A 19,394-nucleotide genomic window follows, 5' to 3' on the forward strand; every position below is an offset into this window, starting at 1 on the left:
ATGAGGTTACAACCAAGCGAGCAGAGGCGGAGGTATGGGCAGCGCTGCCTCCCTGCCCTCTAGCTCACTGACGTTGCTGGGTGTACCAGAAAACAGTCACTGCTGTACAAGACTTACCTGGGAAATTCCCATCTACAGCATCATTTGGCATAATTATAAAATCATGGCCGTGAAGAGAGAGAAAAAGACTCTTTGCTGTGTATCTAGACCTGCTTTGCAAAATTACCATGATCCAGCACAATGTCTATTCAATTACTTCCTGCTAGGATGAAAATGGGCAACGTGTATTTGTCCTTTACCAGACCCACCCACACACACACACCCTCACAGAGCAGATTTTTGAACAGCAGAGGAAAGGCTGGCTTCAGCATGCCACCTTCAGTGTCCTGAGCACCCATCTAGGTCCACCCCATCCAAAGCAAACCATTTAAATGATCGTTTGCATCCCCTCGCTCAGCAAGACTGAAGGACCTGCTCCAAGTTGAACACGTATCTCAAAGCTACACTGAACTGGCTTTTGTCCCTTTCCTTATGATAAGAACCAAACAGGGCAGTATTTTTGTGATTATTTATTATCTGTGAAGTGCCAGCAGTGTCCTTACTCTGTACAAGACACAACTGCTGGGCTTACAAAAAGAAAAAGCACTGTGGCCAAAATCATTTAGCCTCAAAAGAGTTAACGAATGTGTTCTCAGGAAGCTCTCAGGCGCTGCCCATCCCGAGGACGTATCAAGGTGCCGATGTGAACCACTCAAACTAGGCAGACATGTAGCTCATTTCTCTCATCCGTAAAGCTTAATTAGGTTGCTGTCCAAACACAGCTTGAGAATATGGCCAAAACACAGGTATGGCCCTTGATTGCTAAAACCCAATCCATTGCAAGAAACTTTTTTTTTCAGGTGGGGAAGCAACATTAAAAAACACCACTACTCATGGAAGTTACAACTGCTTCCAACAAACAACATGTAGAAAATACTGGGAAGGAGACTCAAAGTATCTGCTAGTTTCCAGTGGAAAGGCGTCGAGTCCTCCATGTTCACCAGATGGATATCAACATCTGACACGTGTTGGAAGACATCCACATCAACTCCACCAGCCTGAACTGTAAGTAGCCGAAAACAAAGCCAGACAGGACATCTGTGATGTGGTGCCGTCCGATCATGACGCGGGAAAAGCCCACGCAGAGGGCCCAGAGGACCAGCAGGATCCGGAGAGGGATGGCCAAGACCAGGTGGTTGAGGAAGAACTTGGAGAGCATGGCTGCTCGGCTGGCGTGCCCGGCTGGAAATGCATACGTGTCCATGGTCAGGTAGTCCAACAAGCCAGGGGTGACATCGTATGGGCCCTTCCGCTTGGCCAACTTCTGCAAACCAGCCACAATCATGATGTCCAGAAGCAGGGCTACAAAACGGGACATGAGGAGGGAAAGGTCAGAAGCAGCGTCAACGGCAATTTTCAAGGCAGAACATTCAAGGACTGTTGTCTTTAAATCAAGGTTTGGGTTCAGTTCCAGCCAGGTGTCCACAGTTCAGGTGTACACAGCTCCCCCCATCCTCAGATCACCACCCAAATGTTAATTAACCCTCCTAGTTCACCCACGGAGAAGGCAAGTACCATTATCACCATCTCACAGACGAGAAACCCAAACCACAGAGGCAAGCGATCCACTCGGGAAGAAAGATAGCAACTGGTAAAGCTAAAATTAAAACTCTTTTGGCCCTCAAACCACTGGACTGGATGTCTCTGTTTCTGTCCTCAACCCCATGCTTTAGAAACCTTGTGCAGCAAGGACGTATCCCTGCCTGGGCTGGCTCTGTGCCGGGGTGACCGGGCTGCAGTGAGCAGTCGGTGGGAGGAAAAGTGCCCCACAGCACTTTCTGGTGTTGTCCCTTGTCCTCTGCCAAGTCCACCACCTCCGCCCTGCCCAGAGCCAGCCAGCGGGATCGCACCGCACGGACGGATTTCACTAAGAAAAGAGCATTAAGAGGCAGCGAGCCAATGGGAAAGCCATGCAATAAAGAAAAAGGGCTCCTGCATTAGAAACAGCACCTCGATGTGTTGAAGCGGAGGGCGGGCGACATCCTCCTAGATGTCCCCCACCTGTCCCTCTCCCTTTGCCGAAACACTGAACACCCACAAGCCATTTCTTGTTTCTACTCGCCTCTCGCTCCCTGTGGCTTTCTCCCTGTGAGTCACCCCATGCACCCCCTTCCCTGCACAAACGTGGGGGGGGTTAACACACCTCCCAGCCCGAGCAAACGTAGGCTTGTGGCAGCAGAGGGACCATCCCTGCAGCTGCAGGTCTCAATGCCAAATCACCTTTCTTCCCTAACTGCTTTGGGAGTGAAACCCATCAGCACTTGTCTTCATCATCCTCCTCTTCATCCCACCTCCTTGGCCTCAGCTGACAGGTACTGTCATTTCTATTTCCTAGCATCGATTTTATTTTTCTTTAATCCCCTCATCTGCTTTTCCCCAGCCCTCCTAATTGGTGAGAGTGCTGATTTCAGCTCCTCACAGCAATGACAAGGAAATATATAGCATCACGAGCGCAGCCCGCTGCCTTGGCAGGACCGCGAGAGGCCAGTTGCCTGGTTCTCGGGCGCTGATAAAGACCATTCCTTGAGAGCTGACAAGGTTTCGGGAGGATGGATTGGGAGCGCAGCGGCGCTGAGGACGGGAAATGAGACGGCATGTCGGAGGCAGGCAGCGACTCCTGGGCAGGAGCTGGGAAGCGAGGAGCTGTCACAGCGGCTCTGCTCACCCCCCTGGCACAGCGTGCCACCTCTGCGCAGCCAGCCCCCAGCATCGCTTTGGGAAGGAGCTGATATTTACCCTGGCCAAACTCTCTCCTTATGGGAGAGCTATTTTTCTTCCTTGTCTGCAGGGTATCTTGCATGGGGAAGGGGGACAGCAGGACGTTCCCCGGACCTCCTGCCCACCAGGTCCTGCCTGAGCCGCTCCTGGGAGGGGAGACGGAGCAGAGGAAAAGTTCTGGGCACCAGCTCCTCGTTAGCGGGAACGGCAGCACAGGCAGCAGCGGGACTCCAGCTTAAACACAAGGAGAAGCGGGAGGCTGACGTGAAGGCAAGGTTCATAGGTGGCATCCGAAAGGAGGTGGCGAGGCTGCAGGTGGCAGGGGGATGCAAGGAGGCTGGTCGCAACGCCGGCCCTGGAGCGGTAGTGATGGGTTTAGGAGGACAAGGACAGCCAGGGGCTCTGCACAGAGCCTGCCTGATGGGACCGGCAGACCGGGAGAGAGCAGGGGGAGGTCTGCAGCCCACGGCAGGGGACCCTAGCACTCAGCCGAGCCGTTCTCTGCATTTTGAGATTTGCTGCTATTTTTTTTAAGGGGCTGGCCGGGGCGGCGGGGAGAAAGGGAGGGAGGCATTTCAAACACGGGCTGCAGAGCCCTGGAGCAGCCACTCACCACGGTTTCCTCTTAAGGCCGAATGTCGTCAGCACGGCTTGCAGCCGCCGAGGGTAACGAAGCACTGGGGCTGGCTGGCCATTACGGGGCCGTCTGGCTGCGGCCAGGCAGCCGCACGGCTCTGCTCACGCTGGGCTTCCTAAATCACCCCCAGCCCGGCTCCTCACCCCACCAAGGTGACCCCCTGCAGCCCCGACTCAGTAAAGTGCTTCAGGACCTGATTTTCAGACCTCATCGTCTGCATTGCCCATCAGTCCCATCTCACCCTAGACAAGAGCTGGGCAAAAGCCGAAGCCTCTGGGACGCAGTCTTGGGAGCCCAGACTCACGCATTCGTTTCCGAGAGATGATGCACCGGAGCTGCCAAGAGAAGACTGTGGCCCAAGCTGCTCCTGCTGAAGTCAGCAACTTACTGCATTGCTGAGGAGCCCAGCCAGGACTCAGGAACCAGTCTGGGCACCTCAAAGGATCCCCAATGTCTCCTCCATGGTGCTCAATATACCCGCTACAGACCATTCCTCATCAAATCTACCCGTAGATCAGTAGCACAAACATTGTGTGCTTTAGCGACGCGTGGTGTTCACCATTGTCCATCAGTAATTTGCACTTACAAGGTACTTTTATGGTCAAAGGTGATGTCAGGGCAACTTGAGGGATGCAGGCGTGTGCGCATGGAGGTGTTCAGGGCATGGAGAACAAGCCAAAGAGCTGTTTTAATAATCCTTTCCTTCAGAAGATGAATAAAATGGGCTTTCAGTACTGCTAGGTTTGATTTTTGTCAAGTGATGCACAGAAAGCAGAAAGCCTCGTTTGCCCACATTTCAAGATCTGAAGGCACGACAGCATTAAAACCGGGGGTTAATTTGCTGTTAAAACTAAAAAAAAAAAAAACAAAGATCCCTCCGTCTGGTGCTTTTTCTGTCACTTCCCCCTGCACTTTCTGTTCCTTTCGTGAAGCAACTTATTTATGAAATAAATGGCACCCGAGGCATGGGGGGCTCCCACAACCCTCGCCCAGCTCTGGGTCTCAGCAGAGCCCCTGCAAAGCCCCCGGGGAGCCACGCTGCACCCCTGCCCTCTCCTCCTGCTGCTGCTGCTGCTGCTGGTGCCGGCAGCCAGGCACTGCCAGAGTGAATCAGCACGCAGCACTGCTGCCGACAGTCCTGCCAACGGCCCATCCTTCAGAAACAGATACAGACGGTGCCGTCGCTCAGCAGCCCAGGCCCTATTCCGTTGCAATTCCTTGACCTACATGCCCGCTTGGAGTTCGGCTCGCTTGCTTTTTCCCCCCCGCAATGCAAACCAAATCCTCCCTCCTCAGGCGGGCACATCCATGCCAGCATTACGCAGCTAAGGGGTTAACTTTCTTACAGGCATCCTTGGTGGGTCCAGGGTGTCTCTGCACTGGGAAGGGTGCCTGCTGGCTACCAAAGCGGTTGCATCCGATAGCCCGGTAGCCTTGCACCTGCCAGCGCAGCCCCAGCCACCTGCAAACCGGCATCGTCACCCTCAGTCTGCCCTTCCCCTGTCCCTAACTCAGAGACGTGCAAATCCTTCAGGCTGACCAGACTGATGGCTGGAGGAAATACAGCCCCGGGAGAGACCGCAGAAAGGAGCCTGCAGCTGATTTACGAGCCTGCACTTGCACAACGTCGCTCTCTGGAGACAGACGGGGCTGTTAGAGGCATAGCAGAGATGGCAGAGTGCCACCTGACCGAGGGGTGAGATGAGAGGAGCAAGACATTTTAATTTTAAGCATTTATTCATCATGTCCTTCCCCCAGATCCAGGTAGCATTGGATTTAAACCAGAAGCAGCATTGGGTGTAAAATCCAGGTAGCACTGGATTTAAAAGAGCAAAGGGAGGATTAGCTCTTGCCCATCGCTCCTTTCACATTTTTCTGGAGAAGATCCAGAATTTCCCCTTTGACCTGGTGTTAAGGGAAACAGTCCTCCAGATTTCCACTGCAAAACCATGTGATCGCAAAAAGCTCTATTAACATCTAAAACTTCCTTAAAGTGCAAAACCAAGGAGCAAGTCTTGTCTGCCTGCGACAATTTTAGCATCAGAGATCACCTTGGTATTGTAAATAGCCAACATCTGGCATGAGATGCACAGTAAATGAGCTGAAAGTGAGCCCCCTGGGCAGACGTTTTATATCTATTAATAAGAAAAGGAAAACAATTATCTGCCTTGCTCCTACCACCAAATGTTAGGAGCCCATTAAGAGTGGAGGCGAGCGGAGAGGCGAGCCCTGCGCAGGCAGGGCACAAGGACAAACCTGAAGCATCGTCGCAGCAGAACCAAGCCAAACCCCAAAGCTGGTATTTAAGGGAAGTCGAAACAGTTGGACGTCCCCTCTCACTGTAAAGTCCTTTCTGTCCCAGCACCCGAGGTGCCATCCCTGCTGCCGTCCCTTACGGGAGCTGAAAGAGGCTGAGGATGGGGCGAGCACCCGCGGGGGGCATCGCCTGCCCCAGGTCGGAGCCAGGCAGCGTCTCCAGGGACGAAGATGGATTCCGGCCGAGATGTTTATATAAACATGTTATCAAAACCACAGCTGAAAAACAACCTGGGTGCAGTGCTGGGGACAGGGCGGGGAGGAAAAAAGGAGAAAGCCAAAAAAGCCCTTGGCCTCTTCTGCTCCTGCAGTCACGATTCACATGACTTCCCGCACATGGGGCTGCTTGGATGAGACGAGGCTGCTCTCCAGAGCGCAGCTTGTGAGATCGGGATCAGAAACAGAGTCACAGGCTGGACTCAGTCTCCCAGAACTGCGACTGAGCACGCAGGGAGAGGAAAAGGGGGAGGTAAATGCCCAGAAACAAAGAGCGAGACCATCCCATGAGCTCAGGAGGCACCCAAGCGTGGGAGCAGATGTGCATCGGACAACCCCCTCTGCCCAGCCCCAGCACCATTTTAAAGCAGAGCCAAGCTGGCAATAAGTCATTGCCTGGGCTTCAGAGCCTGCAGCCTGCTCTGACCCGGGTCCCACCGTGCTGGAGGCCACACCAACCCCGCTGAGATGGCATGTGCTCCCCGCCACAGCTGCTGGGGCCACGTGTAGGGCCAAGGCTGGCTTTGAAGGTCCTGTATTTCCCAGATTAGCCAGCCTCACTCAGGGGTGAACCCTGGACAAATGTCACCGTTCCCAGGAAACAGTTTCTTTTGCTCCATAATTAGAATGCGTAATTTTTTCCCATTTTTCTTTTTACTTACATGCCCCCTCCTACTGCTTCCGAACTTCCTAAGTCTCCCGCAGGCATTAGGCTCCCTGACCTGGAAAATGAGCCATTTGCAGCCTTGACTAGTTGACATTAATGAAAGATGCAGGTTTCAAAAGCATCTTCACCGTCTCTCCGGTGGAGTTGGTGGCAGCTGGAAGAGGTCCACTCCTCTGAAAGTGAACTCCTCTACTCCATTTTCTTCCCCAAATGTGGTACCATTAGGTGTAAAAGCTGACAAAAGGCACAGATGGCATGACACATTGAAGAACCAATGAATCAGACACTGCAGTGTTTTGGGGGGAGGTTATTTTTTGGCTGAACAAGCAGCAGCGTGGGGTAAGTGGTCATGGGGAAGTGAAAAAATGGCGGAAAGCAGCATTGTGCAATTAATTAAAAAAAATCCCAACCAACAACTAAAAATAGACTTGCTATATCCTAGATGATTAGAAACAGCCCCGAGTGCAAACTCAGGCTGCCCGGAGTTCTCCCCTTGGAAATCCTGTGCTCCTGGGAGCTGGGCAATTTGTATCTGGGCATCAATTACTGAGCCGGGCTGCCTCGCTGGGGGCCGGCACGGCCTGGGGACGAGACATGGGCAAGAGGGTGAGCGCAGTGAAAAGTGCTCGTGCTGATGGGGAAAATGAGCTGCGCAGCCCCCAGGATGGCTCAGCTGCCTCCCAAAAGGGCTCCAACAGCTTGCAATGACCCCGTCCGCTACGGCAGCGGTGCAGGTAACATCAGCGCATCCCAGAACCACGCGCTGCAACACGCACAAGCACGACAGCACCGTATGCGATGAGCTGGAGGAAGAAAACTGCCTTGGGCTGATGACCAACAGCATGTCCCAGCCCACAAACGCCGGGCTCCTCGCTCAGACCTAGCACTGCTTAGGCTTGTTTTTACCCCCCGCTGCCTTCAATAAAGCAAATGGGCAAAAAAAAAAAAAGTTGGGGCTGTTTCTGTGGTGCTCAGAGGGCCTCCAACCATCACACCTCACTGGGCGTTAGACTCGCATCAGGTATGTCTGCCAGCATCCCTGTATAGACAGAAATGGAGAGCGAGGCCAGAACTGCGTTCCAGGTGAAAACATGGAGATTTCTTCCAAGGGAAGGAAAAAGAGCCAGTTCTCTCCCACCCCTATCCTCCACCAAGCCTGGCCCGGAGCAGGATACCCAACGGGCTCTGCCTGCCCTCCGCTCCTCCCAGCAACTCACCTCGCTGCCCAGCACTCCTCCACCTTCCTCTTCCCAACCACTGCTCCTGTCAAGGCGCGTTAGAGGCAAACACACTCACCCATGTCTCGGGATCTCCCTTTGGGCCAGAGCCTGGCTCTGCTTCTCCGACAGGTCTGGCTCTGCCTGAGTGAAACAGCTACTGTCCCCTTTGAGCTCCAGGCAGGGGCACTGGGAAGCTGTTCCCGGAGTGACAGACATAAGGATGACTCATTTCCCATGTTTATTCCCCCTCTTCCCATTCAACAACCCTCGCACTTCTTTTCTCTTTCACTCTGCATTCAGGCTCTGGAACATTTCGCCTGCTCGCTCTGCCCGAGGGTTGGGTTTCAGCTTACTGCACTTTCCCCAAGGGCTGCACGCTGATGGCTGCAGGGCTCACAGCATCCTCAGCACCAAACGGCCGGCCAGGACCTGAGCTCCTCGATACCGCCCAGAACCAAGGGGCCGATCGGACCATGGGTCTGACAGAGACCCTACGCAGGTCCCTGGAAATAACCCCCCCCAGCCTGCTCCAGCCACGGTCAAATGGGTCCCAGCCTGTCACTGACTGTCCTTTATCTGAAGGGACACTGCAGACTTGCAAGCCTGCCCTGCAGTGAACAATATATATTCGCTATAGTGGAAGCAGGCGAGGAAGGGAAGGGGGCAGGGAAGCCGGGAAAGCTGGGCATCTCTTGCTGTTCAGAGATGCCTGAGCTCATCAGCTGTGAAGGGATGAAGGGTGAGGACGGCACCCACCAAAGGACCAGGGATTTTAACTGCTGTATCTGAGCAGGACAACAAGAGGCAGATTAGCAGCCTGATGTGATGAAGAGGAATATTTAATGCCAGGCTGGACCTGTATCTAGATGCTGGATGCAGGGAGTGGGCATCTGTGTTGTTCCCTCTGCCCGGCACCCACCATGGGTCACTCACGTTGGGTTACTTGACATTTACGCGTTTCCATCTCGCTAGGCAGATGTGCTGCAAACTTGCTGAGATCTCAGTGGGCACTGGCAGGGCTGGGAGGGGAGCGGGACAGGGGCTGAACCTCCTCCGTGTGCCAGGTTTTCCAAGGAGGGGCTGGTTCACGCAGGGTGCCAGCCCTCGAGCTGCTCTCCCCTTCCCTGCCGAAACATCTGCCCTGCCTAGCTCAGAAAATCCCCAGCCTCCCAGTAGGAAAATGAAAGGGGAAAAAATAGACACATCTGGCCCCAAACCACCTCTGGGGCTCTCGGCTTAGCAAGCTCTGCTGCATACGGACTGATCCATCTGCCGTGCAACTCCCTGGCCTCTCTGCTGGGTCTGGGCTGCCGAGCCCTGAGGCTTGACAGGATGAGCTTGTCTGTACTGCCTGGACGTTTAATCTGCTCAGTGACCTTTACCAGCAACGGGCTGTACTATCTGGATTTTCACCACGTGGACTCCAAAGAAAAGCATGACAATACCTGAAGCACCTCCGTATTGTTAGAGCAGGGTCGGCGGGGGCTCGAGGGGCCCGGCGAAGGCATTTCTTGCTCTCTTTCCTTCCTAACCCACCACTTTCCTGCCAATCTGGTCTTGCTTAGAAGCTGCTGGGGTGGGACTGCAGAGTCCTGGTCATTTATACGTGTTTATAAATATATATATATATATTTAAAATAAATATATATATATGGCTCAGGATAAAGTCACAGCTCTGCAGGGGACTATGCCTCAGAATATCATGGCTTGGTTCCCAGTCAGACTAAAGCTAGGTCAGTATTCAGGGAGAAGTCTGGAGAGAGCAAGAACTGCCTTCTTGCTGACCTTCAGGAGTGGAGGAGCGACCGGGGGCTCCCCTCCCTTCCTCCTCCTGGGGCAAGCCACCCATCCTCAGCCTGCCACGCTGCTCGCGATGATACGTCCACACTCTGCCGCATTGCTTTACTTGAGGGCGATAAATGCTTAGTGACAGCACCAAAGAGCCAACCCGCCCATCGGAAGCGGGATGCAGAGCCAGCTGGTGATGGATGAGGACTGGGACCTGTGTCACTGAGACAGCAGGCAAAGAAGACCAGGGCTTTCTCTTCTCCTAGTCTGAATACCTATTTCAGAAAGCCATGAGCAAAGCAGAACCAGTTGGCTGGTATTTCAAACCGAGCACAAATAGGTTTTTTATGTGCAAGGGTTAACCAAGCAGATACCTTCCGACAGCAAAGGCACACGGCTGGGCTGCAGATAACTAAACAAGGTGGCAATCTGGCTCTAAACACAATAGGTGGACTTCACCGGAGTGACCGCTTTGGGTAGATGACCATATTCCATCCCCGTCACAGTAAGAAGGTGCCTGGACCTGGAAAGACCATCAGTCTAACGAGATCAATCTGTTTAGCTTAATAAATAGGAGGTGAAGAAATGACTTGAGCACTATCCAAAATATTGAAAGGCAGAAGAGGTGTTGGCTAAAAGAGCTATTCAGCTGAAGAGACAAGGGTACGCAGACGCAATGAAGGGAAGAGAAGAGTCAAACTAAAAGCAAGGCGCTTGTGAGAATACCTGCCACTGCAGTAATACAGAAATGGTTTTGACAAGTTCACCCTCACTCGTAATTGTACATCAGATTGAGTGTTTGGGTTTTTTCCCTTAACAAATTGAACAGGAATAAATTAAGGGATGTGCTACAGCCTGTATTTTGCCGTGGGTTAGATCAATGATCCAAATGTTCTTTGCCGGCTTTGCAGTCAATGAATCACTAAATTTGGATCCACATCCTCACCAGATGGATCAGAACCAGAAACCGAGGTACTGCTTCCCCCAGGGTTTAATGGAGTTTCTGTCTGGTTCCGAAGCAGATCTGGGAATTTTAGTGAAAGTTTTATATCTGTTTTCCCCCTGAAAGCCCAATTGCAAGGTTCAAATGACTTTCCAAGCACCTCAGTTTTCATGATATCCTTGTGATTGCAGAGAAAAGCTTGAACAGTCCTAAACGTTCCAACACTGGCAGACAAATAAAATGAACTCTAAAACTGGGGGATTTCCTCAATTATGATTTTCTCAATTTGGCCAGGGGGTGCAGACTTTCTTCCTGACTCTTCAACAGCCAGGGTTGGGAATGCTGAGATAGTCTTCCTGAAAGCACATTCTGGCAGAGGGATTTTTACAGTGGGCACAGATATCTGATTTCTTCCATCTTTTCAGTAACAGGCTGTGAGCGTGCTTCTCTGGCTGTTTGGCATTTGCTGGTAAAGATTACAATGAGAAGGAGAATCAATAAATTCCATCACAGATGACAAACATGGAGGGAAAACATTGCTTGGGGTTGCTAATCAACATCTGCAGTTGGGATGGATGGAGCATCCCAGGGTCAGAGCCCCTCACCCGAAATGCTCTCCCATGTGTTGGCAAAGCTCCTGCCAAGAGCTCCTCAGGCGCAAGTGCCCCCCCTCCATCTGCAGTGGTGCTTCTGCCAGGTTCCCAGTCCCATTTCAGCAGTCTCCTGTCTCCTCGCCTTGAAAGCCTGATTGCAACTCCTAAACAAGTGCTCTATGATGGGCTGGCTCCCTGCCCAGAGACTGCATCAGAAATTCTGCTTGATGTATCAAACTCTCAGCAAGCAGGGGGAAGGGAGGAGAGCCAGGGGAGGTAAGGAAGGGGTGCCATAGACACCCCCAACTTCCCTCTTCCCAGGAGACCAAGGAAGCACCAGGAGGTTCCCTTCCCTTTGACCTGTCCCTACCCATGTAGGCTTCACACCACATCCTGATGGATTTCATCCACAGGAAAGCAGCAGCGAGGGGGACCAAGGATGCCAGATGCAGTAGTCATGCCATACCCTTCCTATTTACTCATAAGACCCCCACTTCTCATGGGATCTGTCTAGGTCCACCAGCCCCACGCTCCCCAGCCAGACTCCTTCCTCCATCAGCAATGCAGGTATTGCAGCAGCAGCTACTCGGATATTTGGAGCTCCTGACTGCAATCTTAAATATCAAACCAAGGCCACGCTCACAGCTGGGATCTGCTCTGTGGGGTGACACAAGTCCTGCTGAGGAAGCTCTGACAAGAGAGGCCCAGGGCACCTTGGCCAGTCCCACCAGTCAGTGTTGTCTACTCGGAGGGCAAAGTGGAGCTCTTTGGAGGCTGCCAGACCTACGGAGCCACCAAGTCACGGCGTGAACTAGTCCTTCACACAGTTTAACTATTTTCTTTCTTGGCAGGCGGTGAAGAGCGATGGGAGTCGCGTGTCTAGGCAAGGAAGCAAGACTTCAGAACCCCCCCGAGCTGTCCCCAGGCATCGCACGTGAGCTCAGGAGACCTGGAGATGCGGGTAGTGATGCAGGGCCGAGGTCTCCCAGCGACCGCCCGATAATCAAAGTTTCAACGCGACCTGGAGGTGGCTTTGCATTTGGCCTCCTCACATGGCAACAGAAGGGCGAGAAAAACTTTCTTGTTTTTAAGCCAATGGTGGTGTTAGTTCTTTATAAGGATCTCAAATATTTTGGAGTCAAAGAGGTCAGTTTTCAGGCTCCAGAACCGTCAAAGGCTCTCGGGTCAAGAGACATCTGGAAACTGTGCCGGTTGGTGTTAGTCACCTACTATTTCATCCTCGTGCCCTTTTAAATGGAGCTTCTTTTCTCAGTGAGAGCTTGACCCAGCGCACCGAGGAGCCCCTGGAAGAACTGCTGACGTCGGCAGGCTCTGCATCACGCCGATGCTATTCTGGCTTCTTCCCCGCGATGGCCTCCCTTCATTAGATGTCACAGCACGAGGACAGTCTCTTTCAAAGGCAGAGGGGAGAAAAGGCAGCTAACACTGTGCTTTTCAAGCCAGTTCAGCGCAATCTTCGCCTTCTCCGAAGGATGAACTTGTGAAAAAAACCCAAAAACCTGGGGCCACGTTGCAGAGCCTGTATCGCATCACAGTTGGCCCCTGAGGACAGGACGTCCCTTTCCTGACGTGTCTGTGAAATAAAATATCCCTGTGTCCCCTCAAAAGGCTCCCTGAGAAGCAAAGGCCTAAATCCAATGTTTTCAATTTCTCTTACCAACCAAAAGCGGGAGCTCTGATTGCTGTTTTTTTGGGGGAGGGTGCAACACTAGGGTGGATCATGGCCAGATGAGACAGTAATTAGTCACAAGGAAAAATATGATAACTGGACCCCATGCCAAAGGCAGAAGAGCGAGAAGAGCAAGGTCCTCAGGCAGACATGGCCCGGGTGGGTTGGGGCCAGGATCTAAGGCAAGTCACGCCTAGAGCTCAGCCTGGTCACTCGTGGGACATTGGTCCACACGGGTGGGATGGGCCCTGCTCAGCTGAGAAGGCAACTCCTTTAACACGTCCCAACCTCCAGAAACAAGGATACCGACCACCGCACAAGAAAGGAGAGACAGAAAGATCCCAGCCTGTCCGCACAGCCTCTGGGTCAAATTAGCTCATGGAAATGGGGACAGCAGCAAGAAAGGTCCTCATGGGAAGGAGGATGCGAGATCAAACCGCAGCAGGGAAGGAGACAGGACTCCATCACGCGGCGGCTGAGACGTGGAGCCAGGGTCCGTTCAAGAAGGTGGTGAGGGGATGGAAATCTTTTTTTCTCAAGGATATCCTCAGGAATTGGTCCAGATATCAAAGGTTAAAATCTTTGTGTTTTCCCCACCTATCCCCACCACCAAGGCAGATGACCACAGATTAAATAAAAGACATCGCTGCTGGTATCCACCTGCACATCCCAGACGCTTCCCTGGTCTGACTGGACAACCCTACCCCATGCAGGACCGGGGACCTGCCCCTACTCCACAGCTGCCGCCGGCTCCCAGGATTACTCCATCCCTCTTAGACAACTTTTTGCTACATCCATCACCCACGGTACCCAGGACCGAGATGGCCAAGAAGTGCAGCATTCACCCTAAAGGTCACTCCCTGCTTCCTGACCACAGCGGTGGCTGGGAGCAGAGGAGGAGTCCCAGTGCCGCTGTCCCTTGTGACCAGGGCTGGGCTTTCCCGGTGCGGAAGGAGGTTTTGCCACTCACCTAGCAGCAGGTTCATGAGGACCTCTTGGCCTGCCAGCGTGCTGCTCTTCACCAGGCAGATGAGCGTACCCGCAATCCAGGGGATGCCGTGCCCCGTTATCCCCAGGAGGTTAATCATGGAGCGGGCACCACCCCAGGAGGAGGCTCTGTTGGCACACACTCCCAGCCTCTTGGACATGCAGATATCAATGGCCAGCAGGGAGTTGAAGGCGATTCCCTTGAAGGAGGGGTTGAGCTGCATGCAGTCCTCTTCGGGCAGCTGCTGCGACTGCCTCCGCTCCTTGGGGTTGCTGTTCTGGGCACCAGCTGCTCCGGCCTGGCCGCTCTGCTTTCTGCCGGAGCTCCTGCTCTCCTGGTTCCCCTTCAAGGGCTGATTCAGGGAGAGGAACTCAGCCCGGTTGAGGACATTGTTCCTGTCTCTTGCCCTGGACCGCGGCTGGGATGCTGGCATTGCAGTCTCTCTCTAAGGCAACCTGCTTTGCAAATACCGGGAAGGAGAGAAATTCCTCTTCTCCCTGCAGAAAGCTTCCCCCACTCCCACCCTCACGAGCCGTGAATTTGGGAAGCTACAAAGGTTCCCCTCTGTTGCAGTTGCCCCCAGCACAGACTGCAGCTGTTAAATATAGAGTAAGGAATGCACATGGCTGTTTACTTCATGGGCCTAGCAAGCTTGGAAGGAAAATTAATGCCAGGCTTGGCAGCCACTCCAGTGCCAGGGAAAAAGGTTAAACAGCCAATAGATTGGAAGAAGAGGAGGGAAAAGCGTTGTGCCAAAGGTTGGTTGCTTCTGGCCTGGTCTATTTAAATCTTCCAATTGCTTATTCCCCTGGGCTGCAAGGGAAACTGGGAAATGTAGTTTTTTGGACTACAATTCACATTTCAGTGTCGGAGTCAGAGCTGGAGGAGATCACGGCATCCCCCCTCCCCACGGGAGCTGGCATCGCTCCTACGGTGGGCTGTGCCACCTGGCTTTGCAAGCTCCAAGGCTGGGCATCACCCAGGGGCTCCCCCCCAACGGGCTTTCCCTGGGTATCTTCTCCTTTTATTTGTTCTGCAACACCTCGCCCTCTGCGAGGGCACCCTAGATGCCACCTTCCTCTCCCTGGTATGGATTCCTTTCAAACATCACTAGGCGCATCCTCTCTCCCCTTTCAGTGTGCACCCCTGCGGCGACTTCCATCGCTCACCTCATTCCTGGACCCAAGGAGAAGCAGCACCTGCCTCCTGATTAGAAGAGACACCGCTAATGAATTCCCATCCCCCTGCCCCCAGCGCTGAGCTTGGCCTCGATACCGCACATGTTTCTGCCGTGTCATCCAGCATCGCAGATCCCATGCTGAGAGCAGGTGACAGGCGATGCCCGCGTCCCGGAGCTGCGGATGTGAGAAGCGGCACAGGTACCGGCCCCAGGGGAGCGGGCACTGCGGGACGGGGAGGAGGAAGGCTTCCCGCAGTGGGGATTGGATGCCGTGGGCTCATGCCAGGCCCTGGGGAGTCCTCCTGCAGAGGACAGGGCAGACCTGCCATCCCTCCTACCACCATTACTTTGTCTGTGCGCGGCTGCCGTCAGCCTCCCAGCTCCCCACCGCAGCTGGGGTGAACCCTTCTGAGACCACCCCCTGATCACTAGTGCTGGTGAGCCCCTGCGAACATCCCGCCTGTGCTCACAGCTTCAGTTTACAGGTCTGAATAATCTTACTACAGTCCCTGAACCGCAGCTGTGTGGGTCTAAGCCTCAAGCACCTCTGGGAGAGACCGTCTATCTCGGTTCCTCCTGCCCGAAGGCTGCCGTCACCGAGTTACCTTCCCTGGGCAACGGGCTGTCGCAACTCCACACCACTCATGCTCAAGAAACGGGATTATTCCTATGCATTCCTATGCAAATAGGCTGGAAATCCCCCATGGACAGAGAAGTGGAAAAGGTGAATACTACACCGAGGAGCAGAACAGGCACATCTCTTGGTGCCAGTGACATTTGCCTACCCAAATGTCCAGTTACTGAGGTCAGTATTTGTACACGTCTATTCCCTGGGAATCAGGCACCCAGGTTCAAAATGCACTGGAGAGCTTAAGTGCTAAATGAAAGGTGGTTCTTGGCTTTCTAAGATAATAAGAAAAAATTTGCAATTCTTTGCACTTTTTATCCACAGTTCTCAAAGTCCTCTAGACGAACTATGCATCCAGCCTGTGCCCGTCTGATAGACAGACTGGCCAGAGGCGAGGGCAGTGCTCGGCCAAGCAAGTGCCGGAGGTCCTGAGAAGTCCTCACCCCTGGGCTTTGCTCATATTTTCCCCCCTGCCTAATGAATCAAAGGAAAACAATATACATCAACTTATTTCTGAATCACACCCTCCGGGAACCTGTCCCTAGCCTGCAATGATGACCCTAGCCAGGGGAAGAGCTCATCCCTTCCTCAGGCACCCCTGCCCAGCCCATAAACCACAACCCCGTTTGGCTCCGGTACCATTTGGGACTGCGGCAGCCTGGGAGCGTGCACGGATGCTGCCACATCACCGACACCCACCAGCTCCTGTCCGATCACCGGCTGCGCAGCGGCATTCCCACGCTATCGGGGAAGTCAGCACCCTGTCCCTATCTGGCTGCCCTCATCCCGCTGCCCGGCTCCGAGGCACGTGGAAAATCTCAGCCCACCTGACATCAGCCAGGGCGATGACCGTCATCACTGCTTTAACTTGGTTATAGCTGTCACCTCCCTGCTGGACGACCTCCCTATTTCTCCTGCTCTATGCAGGGCTGCTGCTGTGTGGGATTCCTTGCAAACACCGCTGGGCAGAGGGTTAAAGCGCTGGTGGCCAGGAGCCTGCAGAAATAGGGAGACTCGTCTCTCCCGCCTGTCCAGCCCCGTGCTGGGGATGCTGGGCTATTGCCGAGCATATTCCTCAGGAGCCGTCACAGGAAAAAAATACCTTGAAAGCCCTGGGAGTTAATTTAATCTGGTGCCTGTCTCTTCTGTTGACACTGATATGAGGGAATTTCTCTGCGTTACACACAGAGCTGCCCCGGCCTCCCTGCGAGAATTCAGTCTCACACCCAAGCACGAGTTCCTAGCGGGAAGGAGACGGGGGAGGAAGGGCAGCGCGGGATGGATGCAGACCCAGCAAACCCCTGTCTAAAGTGCAGTGGGAAAGAAAAGCAATTTGGTGTCTCCTGCAGCCAGGCGGGCTGTCACCGCTGGTCCCAGCCGGAGAAACGGAGCTCAGGAGGGAAACGTCCCCGATCCCTGCACTGGGGCCATGACGAGCACCGTCCCTCTGCGCTGCTCGCAAAACAGCCACAAAACCAAGGGTTTATAAATATCCCCGCTAAACCTGTAGACAGGCTCCCTGCTCTGGCGGGGCTATTCCAGGCCTGACACCCGATCCACACGGGTCATCGAGCACCTGGGAGAACGCCCAGACGGACAAATCCCGACGGACAAATCTGGCATGCTCCACATGCCCAGTCCGCTCGGCCCCGGCTGCGCTCCCCGGGGAGCGTGCAGTGCTGCAGTCCCCGGGGCTGGGAGCTGCCGGCCACAATTCCCGGCGTAGCTGCGGCCATGCCCGGCGTCAGCTGCTGGCATGGCCACGCTGACCACGCTGGAGATGCGGGTGGGACGGGAGGGACAGCAACGTCCCCTTTCTCCGCAATTCACTGGCAGCTTTGGCACATCCCAGCCTCCAGCAGCGGCTGGCCAAGAAGCAGCGTTTGCAGCCAAAGTGCTTGCAAGCAAAGCTGCAGCGTTCCTGGGTGGGATTCTTCTAGGGGTGAAAAAGAAAGCTTGGCCAAAATAAAATATAATATTCTGCAGTATTTATGGCGCACGCAGCAGTGCCAGTCAAGCCCATTAGCACAGCATAGCATAGCCTCTGGTGGGCTGGTTTTATTTGCCGCTGCTCAGGCGGTGAAGGGGAGACCTTGTCTTTCAGTAAACCTGGAAAAAGTGCTGGAAGGGCAAGGAGGCACAATGCAGGCCATGATACCGGGGGGAGAAATAGTGAGAACGGAGCATGGCCGTGCTACGATGAGACACGGAGGTGCATCGAAGGAGCAGTAGAAGGAAACACAACGCACAGCATCACCAGACACTCCTAATTCTTACTTAGCACAACTTGGCCTCACCTCTCCAGCAATTCCATCAGCGAGCACCACACTCTCAGGCACAGGAACCGCTCTGCGCACGGCTTAATGCAGCCACTCCGGGGTGGAGTGTGCTCATGCCTTAATCACTCACAGCAGCGCGATGGAGACAGGCACGACCAAAAAACAAAGAAAACTCCAGCCGGGAATGAAAAGCTTGTTTAATTAGAATGAGATAATTCAATTTCCTAGTTGACCAGAACACTAGAGACAGCCAAGTTGAAGCAAGACCTGCCTAAGCTTCAGTGAAACTAGAGTTGCAGAACAGGCAGTTTCACCAGATTCATAATGCTCTGAGAAAGTGCGACAAGCTTGTTTGAAAAGTGTGAAAGAGTCTTGGAAATGTCAAAGGATTTCAGCACCTTCTGGAGGCTGCTGAAGCAACTGGATATTTCATTCGGAGATGCTTGTTTCATTCTTTCTTACACTATGTGATAGTAAGTTGCTTGCTTGTAACTTGAGTGTGTTCTTAGCTTTTATATCTGTTGCAGGGCTAGTGACTGTCATTGTGCCCTTCACAGAGACCGGGAAGTTTAAAATAAATACTTAACCAATGCTTTGAGAAACGTGCAGAAGAAAACCATAACAATATCCTGTGTTTTTTCCACCTGCTGTGGGCGGAAAGGAGCAAATCCGCCTCCCCTCGTCCTGTGGCATTCACTTGTCAGGATCACCCAGTAGCTCCGGTCTCTGCTACCTGCTGGAGGGCAGACAGCAAGCGCACAGTGTTGAAAAACGCCAGGCACTGCGTGAGCTAATCAAGCCTGCTGAGAGTGCGGGGTGGGAAGGACTAAAAGACGTTTACTTCGCTCTGCGCTGCTATACCGCACTGCAAGTGGCACCAGCGAAGCAATTTTTTTACCTCTCGGTGCCCCAGGTTTCCTATCTAGAAACTAGTCACGGAGGACACGCGTACCCAGAGCTCGATGTACAGCAGCTATTGCCGAAAAGCTGGACGCACGCACCTCACCTGGTGCTCAACGCTTGAAATTCGGATCCTCAGCTGGCCGATGGTCAGCAGGACCAGCCAGCAAAGCTAAAACTGTCTGTAATAGGAGTTTACAACTTTGCCACAGGCTGCTGCTGCCTCAGACGCTTCTCACTCTCTATTCCAGCTACTCCTTCGTCCCTCCGCTGCTATGGAGAGCTTTGCATTTCTAGTTGCTTGAATCACAGCCCAGCCAGCCTAGGGCTACAGGTTTTGCAAATAAGGAGAGCGTCCTTTTACCAAACCTACCGACCGAGCTCCAGCCGGGGGAGGAAAATCTTAATCTGAAAACCTAAGAGAAAACACAACGACTTAAAAAAAAAAAAAAAAAAGGGGGGGGGGGGGTTTTTTAAAAAAAAAAAAACTACATTACCCACAATTCACGGCCCTGTGGGAGGAAATGCTGGG

At 53.4% G+C, this 19,394-nt stretch overlaps 1 protein-coding gene across 1 annotated transcript; it reads right to left on the reverse strand.

Moving 5' to 3' along the window:
• Positions 1-553: 553 nt before the first annotated feature.
• PPAPDC3 (phosphatidic acid phosphatase type 2 domain containing 3) lies at positions 554-15,636 on the reverse strand. The gene is made up of 2 exons (XM_010570897.1): positions 13,858-15,636; positions 554-1,401 (listed from the first exon to the last, which is right to left on the reverse strand). Exons 1-2 carry the CDS (start codon positions 14,306-14,308, stop codon positions 1,037-1,039), a joined length of 816 nt encoding a protein of 271 aa, XP_010569199.1. The 5' UTR covers positions 14,309-15,636; the 3' UTR covers positions 554-1,036.
• Positions 15,637-19,394: the final 3,758 nt, after the last annotated feature.

This window comes from Haliaeetus leucocephalus, unplaced genomic scaffold, assembly GCF_000737465.1.
Source record: "Haliaeetus leucocephalus isolate CR32 unplaced genomic scaffold, Haliaeetus_leucocephalus-4.0 Scaffold306, whole genome shotgun sequence".
Taxonomy (NCBI): Eukaryota; Metazoa; Chordata; class Aves; order Accipitriformes; family Accipitridae; genus Haliaeetus; species Haliaeetus leucocephalus.